Source organism: Melopsittacus undulatus, chromosome 17 (genome assembly GCF_012275295.1).
Source record: "Melopsittacus undulatus isolate bMelUnd1 chromosome 17, bMelUnd1.mat.Z, whole genome shotgun sequence".
NCBI lineage: Eukaryota > Metazoa > Chordata > Aves > Psittaciformes > Psittaculidae > Melopsittacus > Melopsittacus undulatus.
The window spans coordinates 3,084,902-3,107,881 of record NC_047543.1 but is presented as its reverse complement, the minus strand read 5'-3'; the positions used below and the strand labels follow the sequence as shown (position 1 = coordinate 3,107,881).

General features: G+C 51.4%; 1 protein-coding gene across 1 annotated transcript; it reads right to left on the bottom strand.

Moving 5' to 3' along the window:
• Positions 1 to 39: 39 nt before the first annotated feature.
• PIP4K2B (phosphatidylinositol-5-phosphate 4-kinase type 2 beta) lies at positions 40 to 22,477 on the bottom strand. Its single transcript, XM_034070030.1, has 10 exons — positions 22,295 to 22,477; positions 13,837 to 13,934; positions 12,258 to 12,354; positions 8,747 to 8,899; positions 8,107 to 8,253; positions 7,713 to 7,751; positions 6,282 to 6,395; positions 5,748 to 6,006; positions 5,273 to 5,376; positions 40 to 4,644 (listed from the first exon to the last, which is right to left on the bottom strand). Exons 1-10 carry the CDS (start codon positions 22,475 to 22,477, stop codon positions 4,564 to 4,566), a joined length of 1,275 nt encoding a protein of 424 aa, XP_033925921.1. The 3' UTR covers positions 40 to 4,563.
• Between the last annotated feature and the right edge of the window lie 503 nt (positions 22,478 to 22,980).

The window sequence follows — 22,980 nt, the reverse complement described above, 5'->3', positions numbered from 1 at the left end:
GGCGAGGACACTTGAAAGAGGAGAACAGGAAGGAGCAGATGTACACAAAGTCTTACTTTTATTTTTCTCTGGTTGGAGACTCATCTTGTAACATGCATGCATTTCAAAACAGTAACAGTGTCTCAAACTGCTCCTAGCAAACAGACAAGCACAGAGGACTTCAACTTCCTAGTTAAAAAACAGCAGTGAAAAAACCCTAGAATGCTTTTGTTGTTGTTGTTTGCTTGACTTTTAGATTGAACTTCATTTATTCACATTGTTTTCAGTGGCACTGATCAGCCCTGCCCACACTTACAACCTGTGTGTAACACGCTGGGGTGCAGCTGAGCAAAGACCAGTACAACATAGTAGAGAAAAACCCAAAGCACTCAACCCGATGGATGCCCAACAGCTGGTTCTGAGCTTTGCCAGCACTGTTACACGTGATACACCAAAGAGCAAGGGAAATCAGTAGTGGCTAATCTGGATACTGGAGAATGGCTCTGCAGGAGCAAGGAAGCCAACAGGCATTAGGACACATGGGGAGAGGAGTTTTGTTTTGGAGCTATTGGAACCTGGATCTGTCTCAGATCGGTTCCTCAGCATCACAAACCAAGTTGAGGACACACACACTGACTTCAGAAAGGTTTGGACCACCTCAAGGTTCAATGCTTGGAGCTCTGCAGCTGGGAGGGAGGTGGTTGTAAAGACTGTGTAGGACAGCACACAACCCCTACACCAAACACAGCCCATAACTACAACACAACCCTGCTCTGTGCCTTTCCTGGGCTAAGAGGCTACTGAAGGTGACTGTGGCAGTGCTCCCGAGGGGAGAGCAGGAAGTAAGACTCCAATGTTTTAATGCTCTTCCTGGTTGTGATAATTGGATTCAAAACTAGGATTCCTGGAGGTGAGAGTACAGCCTCATTCCCACAGGATTCTGGACTTCTGAAGTCCTCCCTGTGATGAACTGCATGGCTTTTAGAATGAAAAGCAGGTCAATCAGAGGCATGTACCAGACCAGAGGAAGGAGCCCTTGCTGTAAGAACTCCTGCTGACATTCCCTCTCCATACAGCAAACCCAGGCCCTCTTCCTGGCACTGAAGCTGCCCCACAGGGCAGGCGCTGCCTGGTACCTCCAGAACATGGTGCTCTCTCACAGGGTGACCCAACACGTCCTCGAGTGGGTTTTATTGCACTATTGGAGCAGAACAGCACCCACAGTCACACCCTGTGACTCTGCACTCAGCCTTCCCTCTCCCACTATCTCAGACAGGGAAGATGTCAAGTTCTAGGTTAAAACCACTTTTTAGGTCATGAAATTTGACAGATCCCTGTTCAGAATGAGACCCTCAGCACAGGTAGGACTGTGGACCCTCCCCCTGCCTTCAGGCATGGAGATACACACTAATCCTTTCAGAACCTCCAGCTGCCCAAAGGATTGCAGCATCCTTCTACCATCCTGCTACCCACTGCAACTCTTTCAGCCAGGGGTGGTTTGCAGTCAAATGCACTTCAGTGTAAAGTGTTCTGCAGGGTACATGCTACAGACAGAAATATCTACATTCAGCAACCTAGAACTAAATTCACACCAGAAACAGACAACAAACTAGCACAAGCAGTTGGTAAAACCAAGAATGGAAAGGGCTGGGTTTTGCTTTTAAATACTTCCGAGTTAAAAAAGTGACCAAAAACAAGATTTGAAGAAAAAAACCCCAAACCAAACCCAAAAAACAACAAAAAAAAAATAAAACCAAGAAAAAAAAGTCCCTTTTAAAAAGAAATCAAATATTTGCAGCTTCACTTCTTATTCTGGTAAGAAAAATACTGTCTAGAACCAAAACTGAGCATTTTTTCAACGCAACACTACCTCTCAAAATGTAAACAATATACAAAATGCTTCTGTTAAACACAGTTCCATACCTGGGTAATACATCAGGAAGTGAGGGAATCGCACGTCCTTACTTTAATACACAACTATGGCAACTTGACAGAAGTGGCAGAACTGGGGAAGCACTAAAGTGAATGGAGCTCATGGGGCTTTTGGTGTCACCCGAGCCAGCGACAGCCAATTTGATCCTCAAAGGAGGTTGGTTGGAGTGGAATAAGGAAATAGAATTAACTGCTCTTAAGCCCTTTAGCATCAGCCTTCCAGAAAGACTGCTGCAGGAACTAACTGCATTTTCCTATCAGCCCTGGTGATGAATGAGACTCTTGCTCCGAGCTATGCAAGCTTCATCTGCTGACTTTCTTTGGGTTGGTTGCTTTGTAGGATGGCTGCAGTTCACTCATCCCCTTCTCTCTTCCTCCCCCCATTTCTCTCTTGTTTTTCCTTTATAAAGGCATGATTTCAAGCCTTTCAAAGGTCCCAGCTACTTTCCCCAAAGGAGAATACAAACTTACCAGGCCAAAGTTGCAGATTCAATGCAGAGTTTTATAACTGTCAAGAATAAAAAGTGATTGGTATTTAAACTTAAGTGCTTATTGTTGTAAGAGAAAAGCAACCAATATAATGCCCACAAAACCAAGCTGATGTTACCCTCCGAGTCCTCCCTTTTTCCAAGTATAGCTGCATTTGTTTTGTGGCTTTTCCAGCTACACACCTTAAGACATGAGACTCTCAGGCCTCCCAGACAATGGTGTGTTAACCCCACATCACACGGAACAGGGACCGCACTCCAGTGGAGAAGAGATTTGTCCCGTGTCAAAGGGAATGACCCATGAATGAAGGAAGATTCATATCCCGTTATGACCCCTAAATGTGAATTCTTGTTTTCTTAAAGACTCTATTTACAGTGCACTCTTGTGGGCTGAGACTTCAGCCCCTCTTTGTCCCCTTCAAAGTTGAGACCTGTGGGATTCACATCACTAATGTGGGTGTGAACGTCTACGAGAACCCCAAGCCCACATTCAGAATCCAGACCAGAGCTAGGTTAGTCCTAGGGAAATTACCAGGATGTGATGAGCACCAGTTATCTCTCAAAAGGACCAAATTCCACACAGCAAACTGTAGCACGTGTTACAGCACAGGACAGACATTCGAAACAGCTTATTCCCGAAACAAAGGCATATGTGAAAACAGTTTCAAGGCAGAGAAGCAACATGTTTCAACTGCAAGAGGTTTGTTCAAAACACTAAATCCTGCTTCAAAAAGAGAAAGACAATTAAAAAAGGAACCCAAGAGATCTGTAAGTGGTGTGCAGCAGAGCTAACGAAACCCAAAGCAAGTCTGACAAGCTTGGCTGTGAGAAATAGTACAAGCATTCTGGAGACAAAACAGGACGTTATTCAGTCACTCCAATCAGTTCCAATTCCTTAAAGGAAAGGGGGGGGGGAATAATCTGGTGCGAGTGTTCAAACATTTCCACTCCTTGACTGTTGCTCTAGAGAGGGGTATGGAGCAGAGAAGAGTGAAACCAACCACAGCTCAAGTCCTGAGTCCTTTGGAGCTGGGAGACTCGCTCCACACTCCCAGCTCCCAGCACTCCCCACTGGTAGCGAAGTCCAATTCCTTCGTGTGCAAGTCACATTGCCATGTGAAAAATGAACCTCTGTCAGGAAACAAATTCAAGTACCTGTTGCAGATCGGGCTAGTAAGGAAGACTGAACATTAGCTAGATTAACACTGGCAGAAGTGCGATGTTAAGCTGTCACCTAAGAGACACGGTAATTCCTGACCGAGGTGCGACAGGGAAACACTCCGGATACTCAAATACATCCCATATCTACAGGTACAAAATGCCTTTTTGTTCTTTTTCCTTTTATGAGATCTTCATAGTTGGCCAATTTAAAGCACAATGGGTCCGAGCACGTTATTATCCGAGGTCATTCAATGCCTCTACTACTTCTCATACCTGTTTCTTTACGTTCTAGGAGTTACACCTCTTTAAGTGATCATCTTTGGTAGATGTTCATTTCCCTCAGCTTTCTTGGAAACCAAGTGCAGTTACAAAAGTCTGTCTTAAATTAACCCAAAAGCATAAAGTGTCCCAGTCTGAATTTACCTAAAGTTCAGCGACTCCTCCTTATCAGAGTAGTATTTTCTGTCCTTGAAATGGTGAGCTAGTTTCCTTCCAATTCCTACCAAGAGGGAAATAAAAGGGTTTGTGTGTCTTTCTGGTAAAGACAGTCCAATAATAAAAAACCCCCAAAATAGTAGTTTGTGGAATCAGGCACCACTTCACTCCCACTGAACATGACCTAGAGCGACCCCTTCTAGACAGTGCCACGTATCATATCCCTATGGGCTTCTCTTGACCGGAGAGGAGAAAACGTCGTTAGAAAGAGCAGTGCTGAAACAATGCACTTTGCTTGATTTAAAAAGCCCTCAAATCTGTGTCTGGGCACTTCTGTAACGTAAAATCCCACTTTTCCACCTGGGTCAAGTGGACTGGTGGAGGGTGCACCTAGAATTAGTGTTCTCTTTAAGTCACACAGTACCACACACTCGCTCTTGCACACTCAACACGCGCACACACACACCCCACATGCTGCTACAGTGTCTGTTTTAGTGTCACAGGCTGCGTTCTCTGTTTGGAAGTAGCCCCCTCTTCCTCTTCATGTCTCGCTGAAGGCTGAAGACGACTATGTCAGGATGTTGGAGATAAATTCATTGAAGCGTTTAGAGTACTGCTCTGGATTCACGGTGGAGATCTCTGCCCCAGCCTGCAAGGCAGAGAGGAGACAGGAGTCACAACACCCTCCTCCAAGGGGAGAGGAGGGAGGACAGATGGGAAGGATCACATCAGCACAGCCTGGGACAGACCCATCACAAGCTGCAAGTTCTAGGGGGGAAAAAACCCATCAAGAGGTCAAGAGACATCGCCAAGGAACTGATTTTAGGTCCAGTTGGATCTTCTACAGACCACGGAGTCAAAGCACTGGATTTGTTTTCATATGGTTTACAAGGGATTCGGAAGGAGCATGAAAAACTCCACGTCCTCCTAAACCAGGCTCTTTCCAAGCCCTTTTGGGAAGGTTGGGATTGCTACTAAGGAGTAGGACTGGCCCCAGGAGGAAGACAGGGTATCACTCCTCACTGCAAGCCAGTCTATTCTGCTCTGTGAGGCAATCTGGTGCCACACCAGGGAAATCAAGCACCTCCCAAACTGGGAAAGACTTTGCAAGACAGTCTGAGAAGATGCTAAATGAGGGAAGAGCTGTTCTTGGCCATGGAAACACTGGAGAACTTCCATCCTGGTAGAAAAATCAGAGTCAGGAGGCATCACCCATGCGCACGCAGGCAAAGCAGAAGCCCCAAAGCCCATCCTCCCTGCAGTGGGTGGCTGCTTACCCCATGTTTCACTGTTTTGGCAGCATGTGCAGCTTTCTTCTTCGCATCATATGGCGTAAGAATGTCTATAATGGCCATGAAGTACACTTCCTTCTTGGGGGCACCTAGCAAGGCAAGAGAGTCGCTAGCACACCCTGAGCTGTGAGCAAAGCCCCCCTCCTCTAGAAATACATGGCTGGTTTGCTGCATACAGCAGAGAAAGCAAGGAGCTGGAGGCTGTAAAGGGGTAGAGAAGAATGACTGGAAACAGCACACTAGAGGCCAACATGCTCTCTGACCATGCCACTGCTCTCCAAGCATCACTTCTACCCATTCCAACTCACACCATCAGCAACCCGGCACTGCACAGCAAAGGGGAGACACTTGGCAGAATCCCCCTCTCTGTGTGCACAGTCCTCCCATGCCATTCAGCCCAGCCAGACCACAGGACATCCCCTGTGCCCTCCAGAGCTTTCCAGCATCCCAGAATACTCACTTTCGTGGCTTTTCATGGCGTAGACGTCGACAGAGGGATCGAACTCCCCAGGCCCAAAGAAACGTGGGTAGTTGAGGAGGTTGCCAGGGCTGTCAGGGGGGGTTCCATAGGAGGAGATGGGGTTGCCTCCCAGCCCATCGTTCTCACACTCCTCGTCCTCTGCCCGATCCTCCACTTCCATCTCTTCCTGCTCTGCTCGGTCAACATCGTGGATCCCAACCAGCAAGCTGTAGTCCATGATCTTCAGCTGAGCTAAAAACTGGGAGAAAGAGATGAGTGAGAACAGCAGCATCCATGTGGGATCAGAGATTATCAGTCCTACCCTGCCAGTATCTCCCTAAGGATGGGCTGTAGCAAGAGCAAAACCCTTATTAGACTCCAGAGAATTTAATCAGATTCTCTGGCATCAGCATATCTTTGATTGTATTTGCTTGCCTGATCCAGGAATGGCATCCTTTGCAGCTACTACTGAGGCCACAGTGAGGACCCAGTTATGGGAGACAGTTACAAGCCATCCCCCCCAGGAAACTCTACCTCCACATCCCTCTTCAGCTTCTCCAGGAAGTTCTTTTTACTCTCTTCTCCAACATGCAGCTTCTGGCCCTCATTCAAGAAGTCATTGTCCTTGAATGTTGGTAGATCCTTGGCCTGCAACAAGAAGCCTGTGTCAGACTCTCCAAAGCTCTGCTTCTTGAGGGAGGGCTGGTACATGGAGTGCCCCGAGACCCTGGTGGCCTTGCACCAGGCTGTTTGGGCTGTTTATAAGGTGAAGTGTGGCTCATCCTGTCCACTAAGTATGAGAATGGCATTAGGCAGAGCACACTATTTGGTAGTGAATCCATGTGCCTAAGGGGAAACTGAAGGGAGACACAGAGAACAACCCAACTTCAAAGACTGCTGCAGGCTGAAAGCTCCAAAGCTGGGCTCCAGCCAGAGGGGGCCCAACCAGCTCCCAGAATAGGAAAGAAATCCATTTTGTTGGCTGCTGGCTGGGGGAAGGCTTAGGAAAAACATGCTTCTCTTCCAGAAGACTTGAGGAAAGGCTCAAACCCACTGCTCTTGTGGAGAATGCGCTTGCAGCAGGCCCTGAGCACCTCTCAGGGCTACAGAAGAACATGAAACCCCTTTGTACAACTGGGAATTCAGGGATTTTGTTCTTAGAATGACATAGGAGCATCTGGTGGCTTCATACAGAACTAGTATGAATGGTGTGAGGCAAAGTGCAGGAGCAGCAGCAAAGGCTGGGGAGTAAACGGCCAGCAAGCTGGGTCTCTTGTGCATGATGGAGCTGGGCCTTGACAGCAGAGCATTCAGTGTAAATGGGAGTTCCTTGGCTCACACCAGAGAGCTAATTTTAGGCCAGGCTGGAGCAGACTTACTCTGTGGTCCCAAAGCTGAAAATCCCATGTGCAAAACATGTAGTACCATGAGTTACTACTGTGATTTCAAGAGGGCTTTTCAGAGCAGCATCACAGCCAAAGTTCTGCAGAGGCAGATTCTTAGTCACAAGTTCCCCTAATGGCACCAGAAACCAAACTGAAAACCACACTGAGATAGGCCAAGAACCTGCGAGGAGCTGCTCTGGTTTATAAAGCATCTGCTGCAAAAGCTAACTGCTGACCTGACTCAGTTTGGTACTCAGGGAGTGCTATGAAGAAATCCTTCCATAAAGACACCATTGCACTAATGTGGGTTTTGGTACATGAGGGATTGTCCCCCAGCAAATTCCCACCCCAGTTGTGGTAGTGTCAACATAACAGAGCAGGGCAGGGCAGCATCAGATCTGCACCATCTCTTCCTGAGCAGTTACTGGGCACAGCCTGAAAGGTGGGACAGAAACAGGTTATCACTCAAGGCCCATTTAATATCCCATCCTCAATACCCCTTTGGAAAAGGGAAGTCAGTTGGATCCATCTGCTTCCAACCACCTGGAGGAAGGAAAGGCTGGCCAGGGATGGTCCATACCTTCTCCTTATCGCTTGCTTCCCTGGATACTGTTGAGCCCTGATAAAAGAATAAAGAAAAGAGCATTGCTGTGCTATGTGTCATACTCCCAAAGAATTCCTCAACACCATTTAATTCCTCCATGCAGAAAAATAACAGAAGTAGCTTTAACATCAGTTCTCAGCCCCTTTTTCATGCCCAGGGTAGACTTATGGGTCTCTCTGGTGTAGCAAAGGCCCCTTGTTTTGTGGGAATGGAACAACATTTGAGCTCCAGGAGAAGCTCCATCCACAGCCCCCAAAACCTGATCCCCTGAACAAAAACCAAAGCCCAGGACCTGGTCAAATGGGTGTCCCAAAGACCAAATCCCTCTGGAAAAGGAGCTCAGCTCCACAGCTGCCCTCCAAAGCCTCACCTTCAGGTCGTATTTCCTGTGCACAGTCAGCCTGTGACTAAACACGTTTCTGGTCACCACCATGTAGGTTTCCACTCCATCCACGGTGAGCCGGTACATGCCAAGGAACTGAGGCAGGAGGGTGTTCCCATGACACTCCACTATGAACTGGAGGAGGGGTGGGGAAGGGAAGGGCAGAGGAAGACAGCACTGTCACACAAACCCATCTCTGATAGCTCAGCAAGATGCTGACAGTGACACCTCCAGTTCCAGCCATCTGACACCAATGGCAAAGGAAAGAGGCTTGCAAATGGCTCCGAGGGGCCCAAGAAGAGCAAGTTAGGGCAACCTCCCTGGTTCCTCTGGAAAGTCTAATTCGAAGGATGCAATTAGGAGCATGTTTATGGATCTCAGGTACTGGTGATCCACCATTCACTGATACAAGGAACAGGGTGAGCTGGGAAGGGGCTCAGCACTGTGAAGAAACAGGCAGCTGTGCCACAACTGCCCCTCCAATGCTAAGGGACACGGTTGTCTCCTGCACAAGCTCTTTGCAAGCTCTGCCAGGTTGCACACTGCAGCTCCAAGCCCCAGTTCCCCCTCAGCAGATGCTCCCCAAGGTGTTTGCCACCTCCCCAGCAGGCTTCCAGACTCACCGTACCTGATGGTACTTCTTTAAGATGTTGTGCATCTCTGCTACATCCTCGCTCGACACTGCCTTGATGACGAACCTCCTGTCGTAGGTGGTGAGGAAGCGAGCCCCGCACCGGCCCTGGCTGTCACTGTTCACCGGCGCGCTGCGTGTCACCGAGTTCTGAGGGAACCACAACAGAGCAAAGTGGGGAGGAGAAGGCAAAGCTGCCACCTCCCTGCAGAAGAAACAAAAGCAGATGGGACCTGGGTGACCTGGGCCAGCTCCACAGCCTGGCTCTGGAGCAACAGACATCCCAGGGATGTTGTGGTCCATTGGAAGCGTGACGGTGGTCAAGCTTCGGAGAACATTTCACTTGTGGCCACTGGAAGCATCCTTGAGTGCTCAGGTTAAGGCAGCTATTGATTTACCTGGTTCACTCCACTTTGATGAGGTTTTTTACTAAGAGCTTTTTATGCATAGGCCAAGACTCCTTTTCCTCCTGGAAGCTTAAGAGCAGTCAGGATATTCCTTAAGGCTTAAAGAAAACCAGAACACAACAAAGAAAATGACCTTCTTTTCCCTCAAGCAGCCTAAACTGGTGAGAACCTTATTGTCTGGGCATTCTTTACAGGTCCCCCTGAAAGCAAAAGCCACCCTCAGCTTCTGCTCTTCCTACAATGGGATGAAAAAGACTGGGAGTATAAATAGCTGGGTTGTTCTTCCGACAAGCAGCAGCATCTGTCTTTAGATCCCTGTCTCCACCCTTAGCAACAAACCATTGCAGCTTCTTTTCCTACTTGCAGCATGCCTGGAAAATCCCAGGCAGCCTGCAGAGCATCCCCAACATTCCCTGAGCCCCAACGTGTCCTGAAGCCTCTCCCCAGGTAAGGAGCCTCATCCCACTGCTCTTCACACCTTCCAGACCAAGTCAAACAGGTCCCCAGTCTCCTGCTTGTTTCCTGTGTCACTCCTCAGCAGCTGCCTTCCAGCTCCATGAGCCCAAGTCACCAGTGCTGGTTTAGAAGCCATTCTGTCAGGCAACAGTGGTGGCTCTCACTGCTATTTCCTTGCCACTGGTGCAGGCAGATGGGGAGAGTTGAGTTGTGCTCTGAAACAGTGATACTTGGTAATGGTCTTCAGCATCTTTTAGGATCTCAGGGCTGGACAATGCATTTCATGCCGTGTATTTTAGCTGCTGGTTACTGTTCTCTCCTCCTCCTCTCAGCTTTTTGAGGAGCAGGCAGCAGAGGGAGCCTGCTCTTCTGCAGCCAGACACAGGCGAGCAGAGCCTGCTGTGAAAGAGGGATTTACCATGTCACGCTGCAAGTGAGCTCAGAGGTTTCCTTTCAGAATGAAGCATTTAAAGCTTTTAAAACTTTAATGAAGCAGGGGAAAAACTCTGCTCCTGCCAATGGCTTTAGAAACCATCAGGAAAAGAAAGGCAAACAAAAAAAAGAGCCCCTTTGCTTCTCACTGACATTTGCAAATGAGTCCGTGCTCCACAATTTAATCACCCCTCACCTCAAAACCACAGAGCTTTTCTTGCAGAAGAGCTGGGAAGCAGAAATCATGACCACATATGGACATGACCAAATTTACAGCCCTTCGGTTTACTTCGTTCCCTTCCTGTCACTCCCACCTCTTCCCCACTTGGGGTGTTATATTTAGCATCCTGGCTCCATTCCCACTGAAGCCATCACATTTTACCCACCTGCATTTAGCTCAATAAATGTTTTCTGCTTTCTGTTCTAGCTGCTGGCTTCTAAAGGGCCAAAGATGGGAGAAGTAATCCTTCAGACCAACAGCTAAAGAGAAACCAGGTAGTGAGGACCATAACCACCCCAGGGGCAGGGTGCTGCTGGCCAAGCAGCCCCCTCAAGAGCCACACACAGCCTGGCATGAGCCACTGTCAACAGCCCGGAAGATGCTGGTGCTGCTTCTCTCTGGCACCCAGAGAACAAGCCTGAGGGGAGGAGGGAATAAATGAAACCAATAATCCCACAGGCATGTGCTCAAGAAAAGCATGGGCTGAGCAGCCGTGGCCTGAAAATAGAAGAGCTCTTCCATCACAAGCAGGAGAGATCTGTGTGCACAGCTCACAGGTAAGGACAGGCACAAAGAACCTGGGCTCAGCTCTGTAAGCCCATAGGCACTCACCCAGCCCAGAGCTGCAGCAGGCAGCATTTACCATTCCTCCTGGGGATGGTTGGCCCCTTGAAGAAGAAAAGCAAAGCTGACTGTCAGTACTGCTTGAAAAACACGTCTCTGTTTGAGCAAACAGCCTCCGAGTGCCCAGCAGAGTGGGATGAGCCCTGGCAGGCAGGAGAGAGGGAGCTGAGACAGTGAAACTAAGCAGCAAAAAGCCCCAACATCTAACCTAGTACCCTCAGAGGTCACCCCTTCTCACACAGACTGCTGTGCTCCCCTCTTGGTTTGGACCAGGAGGCAGAGGATGGGATGCAGGCGCTACACAGCTGCTCTTTGCCCCATACTTGAGACTGCATCGAGTAGATGCAGCATCTTCCCAATGCAGCAAGCCATGGGCTAAGAAAACACGTCTCTTCATGATGTTAACCTTGACACAGAGTGAGATCAGGCATAATCTAGATACAATCTGGGAGAATTCTGACATGGAGATGTGTGTGGACATGGGGGCAGGCACACGCACACACAGTCCCAGAAGGAAGCAGTGTGGTGGGATCAGCAGGAACAGCCCTGCTCCTATCTCCTCTCCTCACCACACAGGCAGCAGGGAAGCAAAGAAGGGAGAGAGCAAGCAGCTTGTGCCACTCACCCACTGCTCCAGTGCTGTGGTGCCTCTCTGGGCTGGTGGATTCCAGGGAGGATTTTAGTTGAAGCCCTCAAGCAGCGAGTGCTGGAGCTCTGGCAGCCCTTATCAACTGCAGCCATGCCAAAGACACCGGATTTAATTACCTAACCCCAGCTTGCTAAAGGCCATGCAGCTATCAAAGCCACCCCTCTTCTTCTGCCCTGGCTTTTCCCCCAGTTACAGAGGTCTCCAAGCAGCTCCTGCTGTGTGTGGAAGGAAGCCCTGCTGCAGCAGCAAGAGTTGTGCCATCTCTTTCACTGGATTTAAGCTCAGTGGTATTAATACAAGAAAATCTCCCCTCCAAGGCAAGTCTGAGCCTTTGGGGTCAAAGCAGCAGCCACCTTGATAAACCCCATTCAACAGCACCAATCCTTGGCACGCACTTGGTTAAAGCAGCACCTGAACCTGTGAAGCCACAACAGACTCCTTTTCCTTGCAGATGTTCTGCACTAGATCACTGTTATCCTCCAGCTCCTGCCTGTCTGCAGCCATCTGCTGCCTCTTCTTTTCTGCCTAGATTGCATGCTCTAGATGCAAGATCTCCTCCAGTGCCATGAGCCCCTAGGGTTATGGGAAACCCATTCCAACTGTGATAATAAACCCTTCAAAACCGGCCCCACAAGAGTGTTATATCACAGTTCCTCTGCCAGTTTAGTTCTTGTAGCTCAGGGAAAGGTGTTGGGAGAGCAGGGAGAGAAGAGACTGTACCTGGTAGTCTTGATCATCAATCCCAAATCTCTCCCGGAGGTTTCGGAACACCAGTGGACAATATTCCTTAAACTTAAAGCGACTTGGCAGGTTTTCCCTAGGGCAAAGCAGAAAAAGAGACTTTTGTGCAAGGAGCAGCTTGGGAATCACACTCAATTCTTCTCCCACCTCACTGCTAACCCCCTGGGGTGTCCAAGCCCCCTCCTACTTACAAGGGCCCTATTCTGCACGTATTTACCCTCATGAGGGTCGCTTGTTTCTTTGGATGCCTACAAGAGTCATCTCCTCACAGAAACATGTGCAGGCCTAAAAGGCTTTTTGCATGAGGATGTCTGTCAGAACAGAACAATCTCCCCTGTCACAAGCACAGATTTGACAGAACCATTTCTCTCTTCCCTCTTCCTTTGTTGCTTTGTTCCCTTCAGTCACACAGCTGCCCCTGCAACACATTGCTACTGTTCCAGAGGAAAAGCTGCAGGAAAGGAAGGGGGGAGCTCTGATTTCAGATCAGATCAGATCACTGGTGCATCAAAAGAAAGGTCAACAGGCGACAAACCGTCTGACCCAGAACCCAAAGGAGAGGACAGGGATCAGCTCCAGCCAGGCATGTTCCAGACCTCAGCATTCCCGAGCAGAGCAGACACCACCCAGCATCACCCATGGCTGAGGGATGCTGCATCTCCTCCCTAGCAGAGCTCTTCTTCTGCCCAGTGGGAAGAGGCAGAGAGGATGGTCCTGCTTGGACACAGTGGGAGATGTTGTCAGCTCGTTCTCAATGAGAATCCTTTGCATTAATATGTGGGAAACTAAACTCTCTGTAGGAGAAGAGGGAAGAGCAGATACTGCAAATTGTAAGCACCAGAGAAGACAAACTTTTGAATCACACTCCCACTCCTAAACGCTGATCCCTGTAAAATTGAGTGAAACTGAAGCATTAATCAGGGAGCACCACACACACACAGAGCCAGGGTGGAGAACACGGCGCTCAGCACCAGTCACAACCATGGCTTCCCCAGGGATTCCGAACCTTCATCTCTAGGAAAAGGGGGTAACTCCATACAAAACCCCTGGGCCAGAGGTGTAACACAGCCTCACAGCTCTCTCCTGTGAACAGTCTCAAACAGACAGGGAACTTGGGAGGCAACAGAGAGAAAACTCCTGCCCTCTGCTCCATGGGATTTGGGGAATACCCAGACAGGACCCTGCAGGAGTCACTGTCCTCCATCAGTTTTGTGCATAGTCAAGATTCCAAGGCCCTAGGGCTGGAGTCTGCTGCACAAGTTACACCTTGTGAACTCTAAACTGCCCAGTCCAGTTAGTTACATGTAGCTTGCTTTGTAGTGGTGCCGCTTCTGAGCCTGGCCTTACCAGACTTCTTATCCCTCCAAGGCTCTAAACCAAACCATGAGACAGCATCTCAGTGACAGACTGACCCCCACCATGTCCTCTTGAGGGGCATGTGTGCAGCCATGCCACATCCTCTTGCCATTGCAACAGGGAACAAACCAAAAGGCCTTCATCGTGTCAAAGCAAAGAACTTCAAGTCCAGAGACAAACAAGTTGGGAAGCACCTACTTACTTGTTGAATAGATGATTGTCCACCTTAATCTTACTGTAGGCTTTAAAGTCATCCGGCATTAACATGACGGGGACAGGAACATTGCTGAGCTCGTTGATCTAAAAGAGAAAGGAAACAGAGACTCAAAGCCCAAGTTCCACTGCTCTGCAGTTACTGTCAATGGACTTCAGGGGTGCCAAACACCCCAGAAGCTGGTTTGGAAGCGCTGAAAACCATTAGACTTCCAGAGCTACTTGCTGTGCCGAAGCAACCTGGAGAACGCTGTGGTTACAAGCAGTAGAAGCATCTCATTCAGCCATGTGCTGAGTACTCTTGAGCCAACCTCAGCTCTTCCATCTCTTCACCTTCCACTGATCATCCAAGACACAGCTTAGAACCAAGACAAACCCAAAAAGTAGCAGATCTCCTGTTTTACATAAATCCCCTCTGCTTTTATTTAGGGAATGTTGCACCAGCCAATCTCTTAACCAGTTCTCACCCCTACAGATCATGGATAACCAGAGCCTTCAACGTGGCCAGAGCAGACTGGGGGTAGCAGCACAGCACAGCTCCCCTGTGGCTGCTATTTCTATGCTTTTGCTGTCTCTTGTTGCTTTTATCCCACCTTCTGGAAAGGGATGAGTCACTCCACTAGATTGTTTTTGCTCCTTAGTCATGTGTGGCAAGCACAGGAATAGAGGGAAGCAAAAGAATGAACCTGCAGCTACTATTGTAGAGCCAGGCTCATGCTACAGCACCCAGCAGTGAAACAGCACTAGTAAAAACCTAATGCATAAGAAGAGACTCCACCTCTGGGCTGGATGCGGCCACCCTTCGCCAGCCAAGCCCAGGCACTGCCAAGGCCATGCCAGATTCAAGAGCAGGTCAAGAGGCAGCACGTTTCTGAGCTGCCCTGGGTGAGGACAGCCATTCCCATGGACTTCACAGGAATCACACAAGTCCCATCCCTCTGAACTGATGTTAACCCACTGGATTGAGGGAGTCATTTCATTCCAGCCCCATTCCCATAACTGTTGTGCCAAGCAGGTAAGGCTGGAGGAGCAGCCAACACTGGCAAGAGTGGGGTTTGGACAGGAGTCAGGCCTGGAGTCTGTTCCCAACACCAACACCTCGGGCAGGTCAAGTGACTTCCAATAGGCTTGGAAACCACCGGCACTTCCCTGCTGCCTGGGAACAGGGTCCAAGCCATCAGCCTAAGGACACGGACTAGGGGATTCCCTGCTCTCTGCATGCAATATTACACACAATACTGTCCCAACAGCTGCTGCCACATCACCTCTGGAGGCAGAAACAAAGGGATGCACAAGGGAGCTGGTCTGCAGCAATACAGAATCACACAGCTTGGGTTGAAGGGACCTTAAAGCTCATCCAGCTTCCACTGCAGCAGCTGCTCCAAGCCCCTGTGTCCAACCTGGCCTTGAGCACTGCCAGGGATGGGGCAGCCACAGCTTCTCTGGGCACCCTGTGCCAGTGCCTCAGCACCCTCACAGGGAAGAACCTCTTTAATCTGAACCTAAGGAGGCCAAGGAAGGCCCCAGCTCCGGAGATGGGTGATGAGCTGTCTGATGCTATGAGCAAGCCTTTGACAGGATACGGATTTGTCCCATCCTTTCTCCATCATTCCCAATGATAAATCCAGAGCAGATTTAACAAATGTCAGACTGGAGAGAACGACACACACACGCTGCAATGAGAAAAGATGACTATTTTCAGAGCCTGCCATCCCACACAACAGATAAGCGGGAAGTAAACCGGGAACGGCTCCGCGAAGAGCAGAGATGATGCTCATTAAAGCTCTGCCTTGGATTTACTTTACAGCAGCACCGAGGAGCATTAAGCCCTCCCATAAAGTGCTTTGGGATGCATGGAGAAGGCTGCACAAATGAATGAATAATGCCACAGGCTTCCCATCAGTTGTAATCACAATGGAGCAGGGAGGAAAATACCCCCTGACTTCAGCTAAAGGTTCAATCCTGCCCAGGGCTGCTCCTTGAGCCGCAGGTAGGAGAAAGGGAATGTCCTAGCTGCTGATGTCCAGCTCCCAGCTTCTGCATTGATTTCGCCTCAGGGAAGCAGCTCATGCTGTAGCAAGAAAGAGGTGCTGCCTCCAGCCACTATTTCTTGCTGTCTAACAGGAGGGGAAGCTCCTTCCACACGCCTGTTCTCAGCCTCTTCCTGGCTATTAGCAGCTTGTTCCCGAGCGGAGGAAGGATGCTGAGAAGGAACAGCCATTTGGAGATTGTCTCCTCCCTGCCAGGAACTGAGACACAAACGTTAGCAAAGTGAGATGTGAAGACGTCTCTGGATGTCCTCATTTCTGCCACAGCACAAACCTCAAAGCAAACGTGGTACCTGTTGCAACCGCCCTGACTGGCAGAAATGGTGCACCAGGATTCCTCGGCTCACTTAGATGATGCCCCCACTCTTCCCAAGATAAACCAACCTGACAGCAGTGAAAGAAATCCCCCCTTGAGGAAGCCTCTCCCCCCCTTTCAGCTGCATTCAGCAGAGCTTTCTGGATGCTTTGGGATTCCTGGAGGAGACAGGGAGGAGGAGGAAGGGGTTTGGGCCAGGATCAGCATCACTGACTGGTCACTGATGGCCTGCTCTCCATCAGGCAAGGTCACTGCACCTTTGCTCCTGACACCAGTCTGAAAGCAAACATGAATGGTTAGGGGTGGTTTTATCCCAGCAAAAGGACATGCACTGTGCGCTCCCATAACAATTCCTGTGCTTGATGCTTCCCTCAGGATGGCAAAGGGACTGGAATGAGAAGCCCCCACACTGCCTTGGAAAAGGGATATCCCAACCCCTCCCTCCTCACAGTACAAGGCTCAGCATGCAGATCTAAGGTTTATCAGACAGGTCCTGCAGGCCGGTGCCAAGTGAAACCCTAGGAGAGCAGCAGCAGACAGGACAGGGATCCTCTCCTGTAGCTCATCATCACATCACGCTGGAATGTGAGCAGCCTCCGAGCTCAACGTGACTAACGCCTGGCACATGTTTGCTCTCTCGCCTTCTCCCCAGGGAGAGGCGTGGAGCAGGGATTATATATAGCAGAGTCTGTGTCTCGGAGTATTTCTGCTACAGGAGGCAAGGTCACAGCAAGGTGCACAGGGATGAGGTGCCCAGCAAGCCCCTGGCTCCTGAGGAGCCCTGCCCCATGGGGCTGACCCATCTGGTACCCACAAAGAGACGACACCATCACCCAGCTGCAGGAGGTCTGCCCCTGCCAGGACCTGGGTACAAGCTGCACAGTGAGGTCTTGGACTTGGGTCTTTGTCTGGAAGAGGCAGCAGCCGAGAGCAGAGGTGCAGCAGACACAGACAGACAGCAGAGACAGACAGACAGCACATACCTCAGGCCCTCAGCACATGGGTTGCTGTAGGAAGCACAGTGGCTGCAAGGAGCAGGTCCTGCTGCACCACATCATGTGCCTGGAGGGGGGGTTCCACACCTCCCCATCAAACACTTTAGAGGTCCCCAAGGTACCACAATTAAGAGCAGCTGATGTAGAGCAGGAGCTCTTCAGCCCTGAGCCCTGTCTCCAAGCCCTGTAACACATCCAGCTTTTCAGACATCATCATCTACCTTTGAATCCTCTGGATAATAAGCCCCTGGTTTTGCACCATCCTCTTATAGCAGTTTTCTATTCTCCCCTGGGTAGGAAACACACACACAACCTGACGGGGACCAGTGCAGGCTGAAAGCACCATGAAGAAGAGCATTTCCACACTGCTGCCCTTCCCCAGGAGGGCCAGTGTGAATGAATGGCACATGCTCCTCACAAAAGGCTCAGAGGCTCTCGGTGGAGCTCAGAGGCTTTAAAACCAAGACACATTTTAACCAAAGCAACTGACATCTTCCCAAGGCACCAGCAGGGGAGGGAAGGAAGAGAAGCTTCACATTTCTCTGCTGCTTTCCCCCTCTTGTGAGAACAAAGGAGCCGCTTCCCAAGCAAGGCAAGGAGTCTGCTGCATCCCAAGCTCAGCCTGGCCACGAGAGAGGTGAGGCAGCCCATTGCCTGCTGTGTCAAACAGCCACTGGAGAGGGAAAGGCAGCCAGGGATAAGGGCTTGGGATAACAGTGGGCTGGGAAATGCCTCCTTCCCTCTGTCTGATCAGCTTTTACTCCCTGGTCGTTGGAATTGCAGAGCAAGAGCAGTCAGCAGGATGCTGGGTTTATCTATAGCTGATAATTTGTCTTCCCCACCAAAGCCAAGTCCTTTTTCACTCCGAGACACATCAATAGTGTGTGTCATTCAGGGACAAATGGGCCAGGCAGGATTTGGTTTCAAAACCTGACTGTAGCCTCAGAGTAGCAATTACCATTAGTAAATTGATGGGAAAATGCGAGCTGTTTACTAACAAGAGCCAGATGATGGAGTGTGTGAGTCTCCTCTCCAGGATTCTTTACACCAGGAATTTGCTCAGGGAAGGCAAAATACTTTGCTCCTCTCAAAGCCTTTCAAAAGCAGACGTTCCAAGTGCTTTGTGAGGATTAGTTAACCTTCTGAATACTCGGGGGAAGCAGGTAAAAGACACATAGAAAAATCACTTGAGCATGGAGACAAACTCACATCTGCAGCAGAACTTTGCCTCTGCTGGGCTCTCTGTGTGGGAGTTTGAGGAAAAATAAGAGTTTTCCATGAATTAAAGCAGGATTAAGCAGTATCCAAGCTAGGTTAGGATCCATGCAGTGCTAGGGAAGCATGGATCTTGATTTCTCTCAGTGCTCTGGGGACGCTTTAGGCATTAAGAGGGAAAAGAAGCATCACCCAGTGACAGCAAAGCCACCTCTGCCCCAACAAAGCACTTTGAAGCCTGCTGCAAAGGATTCCTGCATCCCAATGGAGCTGCAGCACAGGCTGAATTGGTCAGTGCTGCCCTGCTGATGTGGGGCAGGCTGTGCCCCAGCACCTCAGCAGGGCCTCAGGACCACTGGAGAGCATCCATCCTCCCCATCCATGCACAGGCAAGCAGGGCTAGCCTTCCCTTGCTTCAACCACCCTCAGGCACACGAGTTAGGGGCAGAGCAGGCAACTGAGCCCCATTTTCCTTATTGACCTACCCAGGAAAACCTCTTCTCTCCATGGCCCAAGAAGGAAAAAGCCTCCTGGAATCTCTGTTATAACAGGAGGTCCCTGGATAAGAAGGTTCAGAGCAAGGGCCTCGATCATCCATCACCATATGCTGCACTCTCCAGAGGTCAATCAGCACTACAGCAGACAGCACGTGCTGGAAAGCACAAATCCACACTCTTTACCCTGTGCCAGCACCAACTGATGGGACTTAAACACTTGCTATGTGGCAGATGCTGCTCTGGCAACACCAAACCCAGTGCTGCAGCGAAGGGAGAAGCGTGCTGCACATCCCAGTTCCTCCACTGGAACACTCAATAGCTGCGCTCTGCACCAGCACCACTCTGAAGGGTCCCAGATGTGCTGGTGCCTCAGCCAGTGATCCAGGGAGAGCAGGAACATGCCCTGGGCGAGATCCATGGAGCAACAGGAAGAGATCTACCCATGTCCACAAACATGGGGTCTGTTTATAGCCACCTTTCCCTGTCAACACCACAGAGCTCCGGGGACTGTCACCAAACAGATCCAAGAGTCACCTCTCCAACTGGGATCCCAGTGCCTGGTAGAATCAGCACCTTACAACTGTTTCTATGGTTTCCAGAGCATCATACAAGGATGCTGTGATCATCTCGCTCTTCTTGTGAGATGGCTTCTCCCTTCCAGAATCATCCCAACGTTCCCTCCCCGCCCCATCCAGCCAGGGCATGGAGAACACACACGGAATCCATCCCCAGGAGCTGCGTCTCCTCTTGCAATGCCATGACAACAGCAGAGCTTCCCAGGGCTGCTGGATTCCACTGTGCCTGACAGCAAACTCAGACACCAAGAGTGAGCCTCTGGGACTCCACTATTCCCTCCTATCTGCACAAGTTCTCCTCTCTCTGGTTTTCTAGCCCCAAACTGAGCTCTTGGCCTCATCCCACCCACATTTGGCTTCGCTTAAACCAGCCCCAGTCCCACCCCAATCCCAATCCAGGCAATTTAAATGCTGGCTGGGGACCACCAGGACAGCCAAGATCCAGAAAGGCTCCAAACTGGTGCTCCAGAAACCAGCTCCCGCTCTTGGTGTGCCAGCATCCCTGCTCCTGATCCTCTGCAGAGCCAGCACTGTCTGCATGCACACCAGCTGCTCACAGGCTGCTTTAAACACAAGGCAGGGCTGAGCTGTTGCCAGACTCAGTTAATGGACCCAAGGGAATGTCTTCAGGCAACAGAAATGGTGGATTGGAGAAAATGGGTGTTCTGTTTGCTCTATCCATGGAAAGGTGCATCCCAAATGGACAGGATCTCCCTGGCACAGGCTCACGGTTCCATGCATCTCCTCCTGCTATAGACACCCCAAGGGAGGGCTCCGCAGGCACAGCCAAGAGATTCACCTCTCCTTGGAAAGCTGTGGCACCAGGAGCCAAATACTAAAGAACCCCCCCAGAAAACAGGGATTCCACTTCCCATAAAGCACCCACCTCATCTCCCAGCCGCACACTGGGATGAGCAGCAGCTCAAGTGCCAACAAAGCCACCTCAACAGCGCTCGGGTACTCACAGGACTTACCCCATCCCAGCCCTGAGATTGGCAGCAGAGAGATGGAGGAAAACCAGCAGGAATTTGTTAGGGAATCCTGGATTTCCAAGGCAGAGGAGGTCACAGTTGAAACATCCTCACCCCCTTCCCAGCCCCTCGGGCCCTCCTTTCTGGCAGCAGCTTCTTCAGAACACCCATTGCAGACATCCTCACTACCAGCTCTGTGCTCAGCACCACCGCAGCTTCCTCCCTTTCCCTAAGTATTACATAGCCAACTGCTCCCAAAATCCCATTGCCTTGATCCAGTGCCTAAACAAGTTGCCAGATCCCTTCTGCTACACGACAATCACCCCACAAAGGGTAATTGCCACCAAGCAACCACTGTCCCTAAGGGCCCACAGATGAGACTCCAAAGAATCCCACCAATTTCCATTTCTTCAGGGCTCCACTGATCAAAGCCTCATTAAACTCATTACCCTGCTTCCTGGGAAGGCTCTGAGCAAGCAAGCACTGGAACATCCTTTGACTCAGAAAGGCAGCTGCGTTGAACTACATTTGGAAGCTTCGCTCCAGCATCAGGCAGGCTGGAAATGCAATTCCCATCATTGTGCATGTGTGTTATCGGCACCCACAAAAATTAAAGCCTAAATCCCTTTCACTCTCTAGGAAACAGCCACTAATCCATTAAAGGAATGGGTGTCTTTGAGCAGATTAACTCAGGAAGGGATGAGGTTTCTGGGTTCTCGGACCACCTGCATGCTCTCCGAGCACAGCATCCATTACCCACATCCCAGAGAGAGCAGTGGTAAATCAATCCTCCTTCCCAGCACGAGATCTGCGCCTGGCATCAGAGACGAGGGAGAAGTTTCCAGAGACAAAACATGAAAGCTGGGTTTGGGAACGGCCAAAGGAGATGGATGAAAGCACTGAGCCATCATCCCAGGCATTCCCAATGGATCCCTTCCTCTCCCAGCTCCCTCCTGAGTGAGACCTGGACCGAGCATCACCCAGAGACACCAAGAGCCTGAAGTCAAAGGGACACGAGGTTGGGCAGAATGGAGCCAAAAGACCCTTTTGTCTTTTGGGATGGAGATGAGAGGAATGGGAATGTCACTGTGCACGTGGACCCCGACCCCGCACCGTAACAGGGCCATAGGGATGTGACAGGGGACAGCGGGTGTCAAAGGGATGCGCTCAGAGCCCCCAGTGCAGAGCAGGGCACCAGCAGCCTGCACAAAGGGGAATGATGGAAAAGGGCATCGCTCCCACTCCGCAATCCCGGGATAAAGACACGGGAGCGGTGGGGAAGAGGGGATGGGAAAGGTGTTGGGAAGAGGCCGCAGCAGACGGGTGGGTGTGCGGGGGCTGCGTGCTCCAGCACAGAGACGTGTCTGGCAGCAGGGAGGGACACCCCGATCCATAGGGAGAGGGAACACACCCTGATCCCGTTCATCCATAGGGATTCCCCCAAGCCCCGGCACCACAGGGACACGGGAGGGAAGCAGCGGAGCCCTCCCAGGGCTCCATGGGGCGGGCACCCAGCAGGCCGGGGGAAGGAGGAGCGGTCCTGAGCCGGGAACAGGGATCCAGGGAAGGACCAGGATGAGGGATCGGCTGCCAGAATGTGGGAATGCTGCGATGAAAGGGATAAAGGGGGGGGGGGGGGGGCGGGGCTGAGCGGGAAAAGGCCCTGCCTGAGGGAAGGAGGGAGGGGGCGCGGGGTGAGGGGGATGAAGGCTCCGTCCCTGGGGTCCGGGGGTCCCGGGATGAGGGGGGGGGGGGAATGAAGGCTCCGTCCCTGGGGTCTGGGGGTCCCGGGATGGGGGGGGGGGGAAGGCCGCAGGGCCCCGAGCTCACCGTGTGGTTGGCTCCCCACATGAGGACGCTGAGCAGCGGCTCCGAGGCCCGGAACAGCTTCACCTTCTGGCACACGAAGTGCTTCTTCTTGGTCTTGGTTTTACTGGCGCTGAGCACCGCGCCCAGCGCCGCTCCGCCGCCGCCGCCCCCCGCCGCCGAGCCCCCCGCGCAGTTCGAGGCCATGGCAGCGGCACCGGGAACCGGACCGAGCCCCCTCCCCCGGGCTCCCCCCTACCAGCGCCTCCGCATGGTTCCGCCCGGGCCGGCACACGCCCCCCGCCCCTACCCCGGTGGTACCGCCCGCTCCTGTCAGCCCTTGCCCGTTGGTCCGATCCAGCCCGTTAGCTTCCCCCCCCCCCCCACCCCCCCGGGGCGTCCCCGCAGTGGTTCCGTCCCCGCCTCCCCCTGTCCCCCCCCCCCCGCCCCCGCGGTGGTTCGCTCCACCGCTGAGGCCGGCCGAGCCCGCTCCGGCCCCGCGCTGAGGAGGTGCCAAGATGGCGGCGGGCTGAGGAGGTGGGGAGCGGGAGGCACCATGTCCTCGCCGAGGGGGAGTCCGAGATGCTGAGGAACGGGACCGCTGCGCTGGCCGCTGGCTCGCTGCGCCTCGAGCTGCGGTAGGAACGACAAGAACCGCTGCACGGCTTGGGCTGGCACAGAGAGCAACGGAAAGGGTTGGACATCGGGAG

What these genes read in the sequence shown, in the direction of transcription:
- PIP4K2B (XM_034070030.1), bottom strand. Translation starts at nt 22,477, where the DNA reads ATGGCCTCGAACTGCGCGGGGGGCTCGGCGGCGGGGGGCGGCGGCGGC. An exon ending in AAGCAAGCGATAAGGAGAAG is followed by an intron (nt 6,396 to 7,712) that starts GTATGGACCATC and finishes TTCTTGTTGCAG; the next exon opens with GCCAAGGATCTACCAACATT. An exon ending in CCAAAACAGTGAAACATGGG is followed by an intron (nt 4,645 to 5,272) that starts GTAAGCAGCCAC and finishes TCTGCCTTGCAG; the next exon opens with GCTGGGGCAGAGATCTCCAC.